The sequence below is a fragment of the Magallana gigas genome, chromosome 1 (assembly GCF_963853765.1).
Source record: "Magallana gigas chromosome 1, xbMagGiga1.1, whole genome shotgun sequence".
Taxonomy (NCBI): domain Eukaryota; kingdom Metazoa; phylum Mollusca; class Bivalvia; order Ostreida; family Ostreidae; genus Magallana; species Magallana gigas.
Genome location: NC_088853.1, coordinates 71,656,146 through 71,673,735, shown reverse-complemented (window position 1 = coordinate 71,673,735; position 17,590 = coordinate 71,656,146). Strand labels below are relative to the sequence as shown.

At 35.1% G+C, this 17,590-nt stretch overlaps 2 protein-coding genes across 2 annotated transcripts; one reads left to right on the top strand and one right to left on the bottom strand.

Annotated features, from left to right (window-relative positions):
• Positions 1-204: 204 nt before the first annotated feature.
• On the bottom strand, positions 205-585 carry LOC117688636 (uncharacterized). Its single transcript, XM_034466782.1, has one exon. It carries the CDS (start codon positions 583-585, stop codon positions 205-207), a length of 381 nt encoding a protein of 126 aa, XP_034322673.1.
• Positions 586-3,495: 2,910 nt separating this feature from the next.
• On the top strand, positions 3,496-5,735 carry LOC136274117 (uncharacterized). The gene is made up of 3 exons (XM_066080408.1): positions 3,496-3,598; positions 5,001-5,153; positions 5,504-5,735. The coding sequence occupies exons 1-3, from the start codon at positions 3,547-3,549 to the stop codon at positions 5,650-5,652; spliced, it is 354 nt and encodes a 117-aa protein (XP_065936480.1). The 5' UTR covers positions 3,496-3,546; the 3' UTR covers positions 5,653-5,735.
• Positions 5,736-17,590: the final 11,855 nt, after the last annotated feature.

Sequence of the window (17,590 nt, the reverse complement as noted above, 5' to 3'; positions counted from 1 at the left end):
AATCTTTTCGTCTACTTGCGGTATTTGAGCTTTCAATGCTTCCCACTCATCGAATGTAAGCGCCGCTCCACGTCTGGTCGGAACTATGTCTTTCTCATTTGGAGGTAACCACCATTTCCTTATGTTGATCAAGGAAAACCCTGTCTCGACAGTGACAAAGAAATTTTCTCCTAAATGTTTTTAATACGAGACGGGCATTTCAGCCTAATGACTTTCAATTGCGGCGTCTATCTCTTCGCTGCGTAGTTCTGACAGCTTCTTCCATTTTTCAAGATCAAGGGCTATTCCTTTTCTCGTGGGATGCAGTTTTCCGTCTTCATGTCGTTGTTCATAGACTCTTATGTGAACTTTTGTTTCCCCTTGAAACTCTGAAATAACAAGGTACCAGTTTCTGCCCAAATGTTCTTTTAAAAGTGGTTCCTGCTTTTGTTGATCCATCTTTGGTTTCTTTGAAACAGGAGGCTGATTTTCTGAGTCCTTGTCATTGTTTTCTAAATCAATAAATAGTCGTTTCCTTATACGGCCAGGTTCTCCGGGAGTCTCTACGTCTCTGCATTTACACATGGTCGTAGATTTGGCAGCCATTCTAGTAAAATTTTGCCGTGACAGCTAGCAATCTGAAGCAAGTATGAAAAACACAACTTATTTCAATCATTTTTATACTAAATATTTTGTCGTCATTTTCTATTTTTAATAAAAAATCATCATATGCCCTAAATAAAAAATACACTGTCATCAAATCTATAAACTTTACATAACTTCGTTTCTAATATTTAGATTTTTATTAAAAATGGTCATGATAAAAAAATTTAACTTCGAAAAATACATTTTTTATTTCAAATGTTTGTGCAATACTGTTTATGTCTGTATACAACAGACCTTAAACATGTTTCCTCTCCCATCAATGAAAATGTGTATCAATAGATTTTTTTATATAGCAATCATTCATGGTAAGTCATGGTATCTTGACTTCTTATTTCATTAAAGTGGTGAAATAATTTGCCTCACTGGTTTAACCCTCAAACTTAATATTTTTTATCTGTAAATCTTCATGCTACTGGGTTGTTACACTATGAGATAGTAAAAATCATTCAAAAGCATCCTACCTTGACTTCAGAAGGCCGTGTTCTGGTTTTTACAATAAATCCGCTTTTTTCCAGATGTAGAGGCAGCATATGAGATGTAATTGCAATGTATCATTATTCTTTATTGCTAATAGACATCAATATATATATTGCACATCTTGTATTATTTAGTTTCTTTTGTAAAATTGGGGAAATTAGTTTCTCTGATTGTTGAATTCTTCTCTTAAAATGCACTCTGTCAATGGCATAAGTCATCCATTCACCTTTTCTCTCCTCAAAAGGAATTAAAATAAATTATGTGCTGTCAGTAAAATGAACATGTTTTGGTGATAAATACATTAAGTATATGTTCCATGTTTCAATATTACTCTAAAAATGGAGAGTATTTTTTCGGCATAACCCTGCGTTTTAACAAGTAATCATCTGACCCCCAACTGTCAACAATATCGTAACCGTGTTTGATCGCGGTCTGAAAATCTTTAATGCAATCTGCCTTGCGATCAAACCAGTGACTTTCTTGTAAAACCCAAGTTTTCTTTTCAGACTCTTTCTGTAATCTTTGCGCACTCCATGCTACAATTTCCCATTTGTACTGTGTCCTTTGACTGTCCATATTAAAATGAAAGATGAATTTTAAAAATGGTAAAATACTAACAGTACAGTAGTTCAGTGTCAACGACCAATAATTTAATTTCTAAGATTTACATGCAAGTGTCATCAATCTATAATTGACCCATCCTTCATTTAAAATGCGCGCATGCTTAAACATCATCTCTTGAATTGCACAATCTTGCGTCATAAATCTATAATTGACCCACCCGCCTTCATTTCAAATGCGCGCATGCTCAAACATCATATCTTGAATTGCACAATCTTGCGTCATAAATCTATAATTGACCAACCCGCCATTTTTAAATACATCTATAATTGACCCTCCGCAATTTATACTTAAATCTATAAGGACACCTCCAAAAACGAACAGGTATATCTGCAGCACCTGTATAGTTTGCATTCGTTGTTTTCGACAAGTGTGGCAGGTACATGTTACATTTCGACGCAATGCGTTTATTCTGCGGCTCACAGATATGGTCAAATGATAGGGATAAGTAATTTGATCATTTTCCAATGATCTCGTTAGAAATTGTTAATTGGAGAAATTGGAATACCTGTTTAAAACATAGCTTGAACCGAGAACCCCCGGCAAATCCAAGATTCCGAATGTCGTCCCTTTACTTATTTTAACGTACATTGAATACACTTTTTAACATGATTGAAACGGGTTTTCAGTGAATGTTTTTAATGCAATACACAAAAAAACACTTATTGCTAATCTTAATCATTTTTGTCTTTGGGAACAAATAATAAAGAACGTCACTATCCGACAACCGAGCCCCTGTGATACAGAATGCATCGTAGAACTTGAATGCGTCAATTTTTATTTTTTTTGATATTATACAACATGATTAACTTAGTTAATTGGGTTTTCTGTTATTGTAAAAAAAGCTAGATAATTCATTATATTTACATTCTACTGTGTTTTTCCATTAAATTCTGTGGTCTTTAAATGCCTCTAAATGCAACAAGAAGTCAAAGGTCAAATTGACGAGTTTTATTATGACGTCACAAACGTTGAACGCTGTAAACTGCAACGTCACAAGCGAAAATCAAAGTTAACGCTTGTGGCTGTTACTGTGGCTCTTCCATTGATATTAACTTACCCTTAGGATAAGATAGGAATTTTAAGGTATAATTCACATTTGCAGGCAAGGCAAGAAGTTAAAAAATGTAAATATAAGCATTAAATCATAATTTTTGGAAGTAACGCGCGTTACTCAATTTGTATGCACACACCGCTGCAGTTATGAGAGTGTATACTTCAAAAAATCATGATTCAATTCTATAATATTACAAAAAAAATAGTAATTCAAATTCAGCTTAGAAACTACAGGACATGCAAAATTACATATCGTGGGTCTTAAAATAAATAATAATCAATAAAACCAACTCCCGTCAGAACTTCCTTACTTTAATTCACTGATGTAAACATTTCTCACAATAAAAAAAAAATCATGTGACCTTTCAGAACGACATTTAAGAGAACAATTGTCGTTACACATGATATATGGAGCTTCATGTCAATTTCTAATCTAGCTATCTAACAGATGGCAATCGGCCAAATTTTTCAGGATCAAACAGAACTTGAAACAAATCAAACAGATTATTTTGTACAATGCGTACTGAAATGAACTATTTATTCCATATTCCATAGTTAAAAGCAATAAACTTAACATTAAATGAATAGATAAAAATTCGAATTATTAAAAGCAAAACCAGCTACATCCTGGGGTAAAAGTTTATCAGTAATAATATTATTATCTGACTGATGCTTGTATTTTCACCTTTTATATATTAGGAATGCACGCGCGCGCGTTCATTTTCCTGCAAGTAAAGACAATCAGTCATGAAGACCCTGTTCTTTGTCATTGGTCTCTGCATCCCGTTCACCAAGTCACGTGAGTTTTCTCTCTCTCTCTCTCTCTCTCTCTCTCTCTCTCTCTGTATAGGTACATGTATATGTATCATTTTCTCTGTATTTTGAGTCGTGTATTTTTGTCTATCTGTCTATCCACTTTCTTGTCCATCTCTCTATCCACCATTTTTTCTATCTGTCTGCCATTACATGCATGAACATGTATAAATTCTTTCATAGATTGGGTTATGTAGTTTTCTTTATATGTTTTTCTGTCTGTCTTGTCTTTTGTCCGTCTATCTCTGTTCTGTCTGTCTTGTCTTTTGTCCATCTATCTGTCTGTCTAGTCTTCTGTCTGTCTTGTCTTTTGTCCGTCTATCTGTCTGTCTAGTCTTCTGTCTGTCTTGTCTTTTGTCCGTCTATCTGTCTGTCTAGTCTTCTGTCTGTCTTGTCTTTTGTCCGTCTATCTGTCTGTCTAGTCTTCTGTCTGTCTTGTCTTTTGTCCGTCTATCTCTGTTCTGTTTGTCTTCCCGTCTGATTTTTAACTTTTTTGAACATGCATCAAGAGCATATCTCTGAAGCTCGAGTTGTCTCTCTTTGTCTTCCAGTCAACCGGTTTGTTTCTACGTCCGTCCTTAGACATGTTGTATATATATGTTTATATAGATCGCTCTGTAGCTTGAGTTGTCTCTCTTTATAAAGCTGTATTTTCTGTATATTTGTCCGTCATCACACGTATATCCCTATATATATAGATCTAGCTAGAAGTTAAAATCAATTACAAGTGTGTTGTTAAATCGCGATTTGTGTAGTGTCTGTATTTGTTTATACTTACATGTATGCACATATATTCTTGCAAAATCGTAATACATTCCGGCTGTATATTATTTTGTAAGGAATCAATTTAATTGCAATCAAGATCGGTTTGAATTTCAAATGTTTCTTGAATTCTGACATTCTGGTTAACCTATGATTGTAAAGCAATTGCTAACATGCACAGATCAAAATTTTTTTATATTTCTGGGGAGGGGGGGGGGTCTGAGGGTCCGAAACATTGGCGTTGGAAGCAAATTGAAAGTGTGGGGGGGGGGGGGGCTGCTACACTTATCATCAGAAATCTTGACAGTCAAAGAAAGGAACAAAGAAAAAAACCCAATCCCAAAATCATGAAATCTCTAATCGCTGGGTGGGGGGGGGGGGTGTTGTTAACTTAGTATACCTAAATCTCCCCCAAAAAGGACGGGTGTTCAAGGCAAATTTGCAATAATTTGACTTTAAATTTGATAAATTATTATTTTCCGGGGGGACCCCCCAACCCCACCTGCTTATGGTTAACGACATCGTTTGATCAACAAATATACTGTCAGCTTTATTTTCATATAAAGGTACAAATGTCGTTACTTTTTGAAATGTTTGATACACATTGGAGATTTGGTGTTCACTAGATTCTGTACGGTCGTATATGGAGAGTGATTGCTCTGACCCAGAGGAAAGCGCTATAGCTGAGTGCTTCAAACCGAGAGACCCCTGCTGCTACCTGGCGACACGATATGACCTCACCGGATGTTTTCTTGGGTGCAATACAAGATGTTTAACAAGTTAGTACGAGAGAGAGAAAGAGCGATAGAGAGAGAGAGAGAGAGAGAGAGAGAGAGAGAGAGAGAGAGAGAGAGAGAGAGAGAGAGAGATACGGACACACAGACAGACAGACAGACAGTCAGACAGACAGACAGGCGGAGACATTATTTTTGCGAAATCCAAAATCTTCGGGCAGATGTACATGGAATTAATGTCCATATAATATCAAGCACGAACACAATGTATTTTGATGGTACGATCGTTTAAGTTAATACAACTGTTCTTATCGTCATCAAATATTTACAATTTGCACCTAGATATTTCTCTATCAGTGTGTCGATTCCTTCTACCCACGTGTCTTTGTTTTCAGACAGGGACCCTTCCACGTGTAACACCTGTCCTGACCCAGATTTGAGCGACTGTCTACAGAAGCCCCCGGGCTGTGAGATAGGGGACCTCTTCTATATGGGCGTTAACTACTCTCACGGCTGCTTCCAGAAATGTCTTGTGCAATGTTGACGGAAAAGTAAAAGAAAGCACCAGGATTGATTTTATTTTATGTTTTATTCACTGAGTCGGTATAATAAACTGATTTCTTTTTATCACTTTTAGCTTCTTATTTTGATATCTACAATGTATTAATAGTTAATAACCAATGTTGTGTCCAGACTATGTGCATTCAATACAATTAAAAAACCCAATAACCAAGAACCATATTTTAAGACGCCCTCTCTTTCTTAACGATTATGAAAGAATTTTGCATTGCAAACCTCATAAAGATACCCGGATAATAATGTTAAAAGAATGTTAGGAGTTGTTGTCAGTTAACTTTATAAAATTATTAGTGCTCCCGATTTCCATGATTTTATATTCTTGTAATTTAACACAAAACAGAAAGGGCGGAATACGTGTTCGCGTAAAATATGTTTTAATTTTAATTTTGGCAATAGACGTGGGAGAAAAGAAACGTACGATCCTGGACAAATTTAATTTGAATTCAAAATAAACTATATCTCATTCATAAGTTGATTAAAATATACATTTGCTTAACTATAATTGTAATTCAAACACATTTACGAATTGGTATCACACATTGCTATGCTTACTTTCAAGATGGAGTGTCGCTATTTAGTTTTGAAGGTGTTCATTCTAATTTTCAGACTCTCAAGCTTGCAAAGATAATTATTATTATATGGATATAATCTACATTAGAACTTGGTGAACTCAGTGAATATTTTATCGTAGCCATAGGAGCGAGATGACCGGCGCGAATTGTCTCTGTATGACCGGCGCGAATTGTCTCTGTAAGAGTGAAACCTTCCCGCATCCTTACTATGTTTTTTGCGTATTTTTATAAACCGGGACGGGTGAGTAATTGCAGCAAACACACTTCCGCTTTGCGTTTAAATGCGACATTCTATTCAAACGACTTGATTGAATTCACGTTTGTAATAGAGATAGGTATAATAATTTAAAGCAACACAGAATTAGGCAAGCCATAGTGAAAAAAATCGATTAAATTAAAATCTGATATTGAGCATTGATATGAAAATACTACAGTGACATTCATTTGTAAATGTACAGAAGAATATAAAAGTTTAAGCAAAATGAGAAAAATAAACATCGACTTTTGGCGGAAGTTTTTTTTTTCATATCAGATGCAGAGTAACATAATGTACATATATATATATATATATATATATATATATATATATATATATATATATATATATATATATATATATATATATATATATATATATATATATATATATAATGGGACCAATCATTTTAAAATGACACGTTAATTGTACTTAATTATTGATAATGAATAATTTTAGAAGCATTCTTTGAACAGTACTTTATAAAAGCAGTTCTTTACTAGACTAAGATATAATAAGACTTCATAGTTTTTATTGTATTTATGTTTTCTTAAGTAATTTAAAAAAGAATTAATCCTTAAAAGCAAAGATTATATTATGATTAAAGGGGAAGTAAAGTAAGAAACATATTTTATCCATATTTGGCTGTCGGATTATTTTTTTCCTTCAGTCTTATTTAATTGTGAAGAAGTATTGAAACTTCTTTCTGTTTAATCTATGCAAAATTCATACCGGGCAAATCAAATTTAAAATAAAATGTTTTTGCCGATCTATGTCTGTGCGATCGAGTTTGAACAAACTTTTAGCCTGTATCCAATCGTATGATAGAAAACAGAAAGTACACATTTACTGGTATTGGTTTTAAGTTCTTAATCTACTTGTTCATGGCTTATGTTTCCTTGTAAAAGTGATATACGTGTACATGGACAACTGTGCGATAGCCGCTTATTATATTATAATATTATATATCGAAACGGTTTTTGGCGGTTTAAGATCCCGAGAAAAATGTTTCAGGCTGACATCAGAGTTAGGTTGATAATATTATTATTTTGATTAAAAATATTCTAACAAAAATATTCAAATGAATAACCTTGATAGATGTTCCTATGTGAACAGTTTGCTTTGTTTTTATACTTCGCTTTTTAACTAAAAATTTTACATGAATATCTGTCGCGTCATTCTGTCCAGTTTAAGGGTGATTTTGATTTAAATTTAGCTGTTCTGCTTGGTTAGATTTGCTTGCTTTGGGGGATTTTTTGCTTAGTTGTTTTATTTTATTTTTTGTTTGAATGGGGGGGGGGGGGGGTGGGGGGGGGGGTGGGGGTGAAACAATGCCATGAAATCCAGTTCATTTGAAGCAACAATTTATGTAATTTGTTCAAACACTAATTATCATAGCTTTAATTATTTGTACTATTTAATGTGACAAATTTATTAATTTAGGTTCGTTGTGGATGTAGTTCGCCCATCTCGCTGTTTACACCGGGACGTACATCTATCTGTCCACCGCCGGACCGACATTTATCGCCACCTGTTCCGTCAATCATTGGGTCATAAATGATAAAACTGTCCGGCAAATGCGCGGGGGAGCTAAAGTTTACACCCCACGAAAAGCATCCATCTTTTTAAGCGCACATTTAAGGCCGCCATATGCCGTAAATATTATATCCGAGTTTGCTGCTGGATAATACATTATCTTCCATTTGCCCCCCCCCCCCCCTCCCCCCTCCCACAAGAGATTTCTACTCGATTACTACGATATTTAATTAATCATATTTATAAAGAAGCAAAATGAATACATGTACATCAATCATATTAACACATGGTATTGGAGTTTTTAATTTTGTTTTTTGATTACGCAAATTTCACTACAATTTTCTCACAAAATGTTTACCTTCAATTCCAGGTCATATGGTGACGTCACATGAATTTATTGTACATGCAAGTTATACACCATATCAAATACACCTGATAATCAAATTTATTTTTTTATTAGAAAAATTCTCATTTTTACAACATTACATATCTAACACAGTTTTTGTAACATTCACTAAAACCATGCAATTGCAGACGACTAATTTAAACACTAAGATGAAAAGTTGTAGGTTTTTACAAATTGAAAAATAATCACGAGACGATATTGACAATTTTACATTAATCTTCATGATATCTTCAATTGAATATCATAAGCCGTAATACAAACAGTTTATCGGTGATTCCAATCTTCACTCCTTCTTCTTTTTTTGTTTGTTGTTGTTGTTTTTATTTTTATTTTTTTTGGAGGGGGGGGGTCCTTTTTATAATTTCAAAGAGGCTGGGTGGTCTAAAAACTAACATATCTACCTACAGCTTTGAAATAGGATTTGTTTTGCAATAATTTTTTTTAAGTAAAAAAAAATAATCCATATATATTTGCTTTTACATTTTGGTATTTTCCTATATTTTATATAGATTTTTTTTAAGGAGATCAATGCGCTCCAAAAATCGAGCCTTTTAATTAAATTAACGGGGAAAATAAACTAACAAATGAAACAAATTAGAACGAATAAGACAATTAGTCCTTAACAAAAACACAACAAATTAACCTATACTGTATAGATGATTCAAAAAAAAAAATAAATTGCTGTAAAAACAAAACACGAAAAAACAGTTTTAAAAAAGGGGAAAAAATGCTTAGCATACAAATATTTCCTCTCTTTTATACGACAGGTTTTTAAATGATTTACTTTTATATTCTCTGTAATGCATACCGCTACCTGCATCTGTCAGAAAAAATCTGTCACCTTAAAACATCGCGCGCTGCGAAACTACAGCTTATTTTTATGACCGTCTGAGAACAAATATGAAAGATGGAGAACGATGGGGACTGATGAAACCTGTTAAATCGCCTCACCCCCGCTAACATCCGGGAAGCCGACTGTCAGCGCGGGAACTCGCGGGGCCTGACGGTGGGGGTTTGATATATGTGGGGGTGGCGGCTGATGTAAGATTCCCGCTCATAAACCGTGACGGTTATAGGTCATCCATGCCGCTTCATTGAATCTACTGAAGGCCAAAGTTGTAGGAAAGGACAGACGGTGAAACCTTTATGTTTATTTCTTAACATTAAAATGTATTTGCATATTTGTAAATGCTAGTATGCCATTAGCGTGAATAGCATACACCTGCGGTTGAGCCTTACATTAAATTAACGTAGGATTGGAATACACAACGACCTGCATTTACTAGTATAACTCTGTTGTGTCAAATAATGTCCTCTTATTCTTTAAATCAATGTACTATAAATTTAGTCCTGAAAATGAATAAACAGTATTTTTTTAATGGGGAGGGGGGGGGGGGGGGTATAGGAGAAATTCGAAACAATAAAAAACATGTCCGCTTTCGGGATTTTTTTCAGAGACAGAAATAAGGGCAGCTTATTTTAAGGGCTTAAACGAGGATGTAAGTTCTAAGTACTTAGCATGTTTCTTGTCTGGTTCACTAAGCATGTCTCTTGTCTGGTTCACTGAGCATGTTTCTTGTCTGGTTCACTAAGCATGTCTCTTGTCTGGTTCACTAAGCATGTTTCTTGTCTGGTTCACTAAGCATGTTTCTTGTCTGGTTCACTAAGCATGTCTCTTGTCTGGTTCACTGAGCATGTCTCTTGACTGGTTCACTAAGCATGTTTCTTGTCTGGTTCACTAAGCATGTCTCTTGACTGGTTCACTAAGCATGTTTCTTGTCTGGTTCACTAAGCATGTTTCTTGTCTGGTTCACTAAGCATGTCTCTTGACTGGTTCATTAAACATGTCTCTTGTCTGTTTCACTGAGCATGTCTCTTGCCTTGTTCACTTAGCATGTTTCTTGTCTGGTTCACTAAGCATGTTTCTTGTCTGGTTCACTAAGCATGTCTCTTGACTGGTTAACTATGCATGTCTCTTGTCTGGTTCTCTGAGCATGTTTCTTGTCTGGTTCACTAAGCATGTCTCTTGTCGGGTTCACTAAGCATATTTCTTGTCTGGTTCACTGAGCATGTCTATGGCCTGGTTCACTAAGCATGTTTCTTGTCTGGTTCATTAAGCATGTCTCTTGTCTGGTTCACTGAGCATGTGTTTTGTCTGGTTTACTAAGCATGTTTCTTGCCTGGTTCACTAAGCATGTCTCTTGACTAGTTCACTAAGCATGTCTCTTGTCTGGTTCACCGAGCATGTTTCTTGTCTGGTTCACTAAGCATGTCTCTTGTCTGGTTCACTAAGCATGTTCCTTGTCTGGTTCACTAAGCAGTTCTCTTGTCTGGTTCACTGAGCATGTTTCTTGTCTGGCTCACTAAGCATGTCTCTTGTCTGGTTCACTAAGCATGTCTCTTGTCTGGTTCACTAAGCATGTCTCTTGTCTGGTTCACTAGGCATGTCTCTTGTCTGGTTCAGTGGTTACCATTCTCTTTACCCTTACCATCCCCTTTATCACACATTTCCTGAACACCTTTGGGCTTTTTATTCGGTTTACTTTGGATCTTATTCCTTTTTTCTGTGCATAGGTGAAGTCGAAACTATGACGTCATTATCTGAACATTTCAATATTAGATGATATCACTATTACTTATTAGGTTAGTTACTGACTGTTTACGGAAATTTCTGTAAACAGTCAGTAACAAACCTAATAAGTGTTTTGTTCTACCGAGAACCTAAAGTTTGATAAGTAAACAACAACAGATAATATATAACAATTAAATTCCTAGGCTTACTCTCGAATTGTGTACCTTCCTCGTCAGTCGTCTGTTCAAACATGGATGCCATTCTATATAAGATCGTTTTATTACGTCACGGGCAAAGGGGGGTCACTCTAAATATGTTGGGGCTTAAAAATTCAAGGTATGGTTGAACGTTTGTCTAAAAATCAGCTCAAATAACGTTACGTCCGCCACGTTGCCGTATACATGTTGACGCCCGCCGTGTAAAGAAATTTATAAGGCAATCACGTGACGCGATTTATCCCATGACGTCGAGACATTCTAGTCCGAGGCAAAACAAAATACATTTAAACGTCGAAATTCGCGGTTTGAGGAAAGTGATAAAACGCTTGTATGTTTTTGTTTAACGTGAAAATTAAAACTAGCTTTTAAATTGATAATAAAAACAAACAATACATGTCAAAATCTGTATCACATCCAATATCAGTCCGAGACTCCAATACCAGCCCGATGGCATCGGGTGGATATTTGAGTCTCAGGTTGATATGGAATGTTATACAGATTTTGACATGTATTATTCTCTATATATGTATATCACTTGTATCTGATTCTCTCTCTCTCTCTCTCTCTCTCTCTCTCTCTCTCTCTCTCTCTTTCTCTCTCTCACTCTCTCTCGCTCTCTCTCTCTCCCAGGGGAATACCACCCCGAAATACTTCCATATAGATCTACCACAAGCTTTAATTCTGTCGAATCACGAACGTCTCATGCTAAATCGGTTTCTTGAATACCTTAGTAAAGCATTGATAAATAGTAAAGGAAATTGGAAATTGCAAGATGACAGTTTTCTTCTAGAATCGCTAACCGCCGGATTGTTCTACAAATTTAGATTTATGAACGGATATTTTCTAAAACTTAAATGTATTCAATATCAATTAAGGTCAGACGACACGTTCCTCAATTTTAGATAACTTTTTCTAGGAATTTGTTAATGGTTTACTACTACTTTGACAAGCTTTCTTGCAAAAAATTAGGGTACCTTACCAGGCATTTCTGCAAAATACTAGAGTATGCAATTTCCTATATAATCTTCTTGAAAATACACTTGAATTGATGATATAAAAATAAATACATCTACAGCAGAGAAATTCACTAAATTAGAACTATATCTCCGCCGGGGCGGGGCTTTGAACTCACGACCTCTAGAACCTATACGCTTCTGGCAGTGAGCGGCCACGGTTCTAACCACTCGACCATGTACACATACAACCAAATTCAAGTTAATTTTGATCATTTTTAAAGTAATTATAAAATTAATATTTTTTATTGGAACTCTTTATTACGAGGAGATACAAAAAAGATTCTCGAGGAACGTGTCGTCTGACCTTAAAGTAGAAAATTCACATAGTCACCAAAAATATCTTCATGAAAAAAAGTGCATTATTAAAAATGAATATGAATATATATATTTGAAGGTGAATTTCCAAAAACTTTTTTTTCTTCAAAAAATGGAGCTCTTCCATTCAGTTAGCTTAGATTGTCATGAGAAGTGACACTGATAAAGTTTATTCTCCCAGCTCCAATAAAAGTATAGACACTGACCCAGGTCAACAGAGGAAGCACGGACAACTAACATGAAGTTTTTTGGGCCTTACCGTCAGTCTTCGAAAAAAAAAAGATCTCTGCCGGAAAGGCCCGAATTGCGAAGATACATGTGTCCTTGCTGCGGACACATGAATTACGATAGAATCTTCTCGGGTCTTTCCGGCAAGCGAAATATGACTTCGTTAGTGTACATGGCAACCTTTTTTCCCTTTCAAAAATCTTAATTTGACTATGGAGTATGCATATAAGCATTCAATGCTTATATTTACGTTTTTAAACATTTATGACCTTCCTGCAAATATGATTTAATTTCAAAAAGATCTGCCTTATTTAACGAGCAATGCGAAATTAACGGAAGAGCCATTGGAACAGCCGAATTATGCTGACAAAAATAGTGCACAGCGTTTTAAATTCTAATAACAAATTTTATTTTTATTTCTGTAATTGACCGAATTTACTTTTGGTATGCTAAGAAATTAATCAATAAAATTCATTTAACCATAAAAAAATTTTTACATCAATGAAATAATAATCAGCGTAAGTATTATATCAGGTCGTGATCCTGTTTGAAGTCGCGAGAAAAGCAGTTCATGTTCTTCGAGAAATACTGAAGAAATAGTATATGTATTCATACGCACCAGATTTGGTGATTGGGTCTTCTGCGTTATGCGTAAATATTACTCAAATCAACCAATACAATTTAATAGAGGGAAAGAAAGTGAATGTAAATATTGTTATTTGTTGCAATTTGAACCAAGCTCCTGTTACAACATTGATGTAGCCTAAAAAACAAACAAAACAGCTAAAAATCGAATTCACACTTTAAAATAAAAGGATCTTGTTACTTGTATTTGAATTATTATTTGAATGACAGCAATATTATCAAATTTCACTTACATTTTTTTCATATTTCCTTTAACTAAATGACGATCGAAGCTAGTTTTATCCGGCGAAAACGTGGAGGAATATGATGTAATCTATAATGCAAAGAAAAAAAATCAACATCTAGTTCTTAACAGTCACGAGACGCCCGTGGTTGCGTGTGCTTCCACCGCTGAGTTCGCACGATCGTGGCCTCGACTTCGTGTTTGAAACTGACCACGACGCAGCCGCAGAATTAATTATCCAGGATCACCTCCCAGTGTCATCTGGGGTGAATGAATCTCGAAGGGAATTCCCCGCATTTTTTTTCTGGAACGGTGCATGCACTGTCAAAGAAAACTTCATACGATGACCTCATTGCAATATGACCTCATAGCGCGTTAGTGTTGTTCATGTGTTTGAAATCCAAATTCAATTAGCTATGGGTGACCACAATTCAATTATATAGTCTGCGGCGCATGAATACAAAGAAGCGTCGTATTTGGGTCATTGGGAGGTAAATGAATGAATACGGTTAACGTACGGCGAGAATGGTCACGTGCTCAAGGAGAACGCATAGACAGCCACAAGTCTCGATTACTTACTGCTTACCCAAATACATTCAATTTTCGTACATGCGTTCATGCAAAATTCATATATATATATATATATATATATATATATATATATATATATATATATATATATATATATATATATATATATATATATATATATATATATATATATATCCTTTTCATATTACTTTGTGATTCAATTTACAAACCTTGAAATAACTTTACCCAGTTTGTCCTTTCGACTTAGTAATATTCCAATGAATCGCTTTATTATATTTGCACAATCACGTGATATCGAAAAAAAGATCCCTATTGGATGAACATCTTTTGTTTGGCTTTGCAGTCACTTCCTTTTCAAACGTTAAGGAGGCTGGATTGTCGTGGCAATTTTTTTTAGACTGTATTGATTTCCTTAAAAGAAGAGCTCTGTATAACGATAGTTGAAATGAAAAAATTGACAATAACAAACCGTGAACCATATCGAAATTCCATAAAACGAAATACAAATTCAGGGCAGAGCAACACGGACCTCCAAATAGATAGAGGTAGGATCAGGTGTCTAGGAGGAGTGAGCATCCCCTTCTGACCGGTCACACCTGCCGCGTGCTCCTTGTCACAATTGGGCATGTCATAATCGAGGCAAATGTCAGAATCGGGAAAAAGTCACAATTGGGAAAAAATGATGCAATTCAAAAGTTGAAAGACATGGATTTGGTTTTTTTTTTTAATAATTGTTTATAGTAAAAATAATTATATTTAAAAATTAATGGTAGATCTAATGCATGCTTTATTGGTTTACAACCCAACGTCCCTAATATGATTCAGTCCAAATGCGTCGTATATACCTGATGATGCCAATAATTAGTCATCCATATTACTATTTCCATTACCTTAAGGAGACTGGGTATTTTTTTTTTTTTTTTTTTTTTTTAGAAATTATGTTTTAAGATATAGACTTAAATTTTATAAATAATAAATCCAAATATATCAGTTTTATTATTTAAGCATTTCCTATATCTTTATTTAGAGCTCTGTTTATTCAGAATATATACAGTATAAAAGGGACCTGACCAAGCTCTGCCATTTTGTTAAATTTGAATGTCAGGGGAAGTTTATCCCCCCAGCTCCAATAAAAGTAGACATTGATCCAGGTCAACATAGAAAGCACGGACAATGAACGTGCAACGTCTTTGGACTTTTCAGCAGTCTTCGGAAAAACACGATCTTTATCGGAAAGGCCCAAAAAAGTTGCAGTTGGGAAAATACATGTTTTCTTGATGCGCTTATATGGTTTTTCGGGTAATAAAATGTGTGTAGGGTTTTTGCTTTTCAATGGTACTTCATATTGAATTAAAGACTGAACAAGATAAAATTTTACCAATCCTTCTACTGATTGTAAAAATCTGAAAAGCTATGAATTACTACTTGTCAAAAATAAACTCAGATTTCACTTACATTTTAGTCACATTTCCGGTAACTAAATTGCGATCGATCTAAACTAGTTTTATCCGACGAAAACGTAGAGGAATATGATGTAAACTGAAAAGCAAAGACAAAAAATGAACATCCAACCCTTATCAGTCACGAGACGCCCGTGGTTGCGTGTGTTTCCACCACTGAGTTTGCACGATCGTGGCCTCTACTTCGTGTTTGAAATTGACCACGACGCAGCCGCAGAATTAATCAACCAGGATCACCTCCCAGTGTCATCAAGGGTGAATGAATCTTGAAGGGATTTCCCCCGCATATTTCTGGAACTGTGCGTGTACTATAAAAACAAAGCTTCTTCCGATTGCATATAAATTATCCCACCATAAGTATGGCCTTAGTACGCATGCGTGTTGTTCCTGTGTTTGTAATGAAAAAATAATTAGCTTTGGGTGACTACAATTCAATTAATATATATAGTCTGCGGCGAATGAATACAAAGTAGCGCCGTATTTGGGTCATTGAGAGGTATCTTGAATGAATACGGTTACAGCAGAACTAATCGTCGTCTAGGATATCGCACAAACAGTCATGACATCATGACGATTGTTTCGTGCTCAAAGAGAACGCACAGATAGCTAACAGTCTTACCTAATTACTACTTACCCAAAGACATTTAATTTTCATTCATGCAAAGTTTTACAATTGTTAGTTTGGTTAGTTTTAACGCGAAAGCCTTAAGATTATCAGACATTCCATCCACCCTAGCCCTCTGCTTTTAACCACTAAATGTGTAGGTTGTATTACGTATACTTGTATGTATAGCCCTGACTTTTTATCTCGGAATTTAAAGGGTTCATACTTCTGAAATAATTATGATCTATCTATGAATAAAGTTTGCATGTATAGTAACAGGCATTCGGTGAATTCTACTACCGTTGACGGGTATTTTTTACGTGCTGCTAATTTTTACTAAAACAATTTTTACCGTAAAAATTAAACGCGTAAATTTTTACAAAAGTAAAAAAACACCGCTCGTAAATTGTCTACATCGTACGTATGTTCATGACCTTCATTTCAGTCCCTGACGGCTGGGCATGAAGGTATATTTAAGCGTTTGTGGTCACGTGGTGATAACAGTTCAGATCTTTCTATTCAGTCTTGAGCATTTTTTAAAACTACGTATAATGCCACGTTAGTAGCTAGATGTCTCTATTGGTTGGGAGAGAAAGAAAAAGAGAGAGAGAGAAAAAAAATTGAAATGAGGTTGCCTTTTTTTTCCCCGGTAAATTGAACTGAGACGAGCATATGGTGTAAATCAATGATGATACCCAGATTAATAGGAATAAGTAAAGTGTATATCACATTTGAAATAAAGGTAAATGAATAAACACAATCTTATTAACAGAAAAACGATTTTTTGATTTGTTTGTGTGTTAACTTGTAACAAAGTCACGGTGAAATCCCCACCCCCCCCCCCCCCGCCCCTTTTAACACAGATAATTTTAATTTTTACAGACATGTCCAATTCGTAAAACAATTACGCGTAAAAATTCAAATCGCCCTTTTTTACTTTTGGTTCATAAAAAAAGGTATAATATCAATTCTATCAAAGAAAAACTATCCCCCCCCAGAAACGCATTGACAATATTAAAATGTATATCAAATAACGGACCGCTTCCTGGCGGCCCGTAATTTTTCCGAAACCTTTCCGACAGACAACTCGATGTTTAGCAATAAAACCGGGACCTTTACAACAGACAAGTAGACCAAAAGCATTTATTCCGAAATATTTACAACAGTCACCTCGATCAGCAACAATTAATACGCGGAAAGATTCAGGCAACACCGTAGATATTATGGACATCTGAATTTTGTTATACTAAATAAAAACAATACCGAAGAACATTTAAAAGTGAATGTGTTGACTTATAAA

Coding starts and splice junctions, on each gene's coding strand:
- LOC117688636 (XM_034466782.1), bottom strand. CDS start 585: ATGGCTGCCAAATCTACGACCATGTGTAAATGCAGAGACGTAGAGACT.
- LOC136274117 (XM_066080408.1), top strand. CDS start 3,547: ATGAAGACCCTGTTCTTTGTCATTGGTCTCTGCATCCCGTTCACCAAG. Junction 3,599..5,000: donor CATCCCGTTCACCAAGTCAC/GTGAGTTTTCTC, acceptor GGTGTTCACTAG/ATTCTGTACGGTCGTATATG. Junction 5,154..5,503: donor CAATACAAGATGTTTAACAA/GTTAGTACGAGA, acceptor CTTTGTTTTCAG/ACAGGGACCCTTCCACGTGT.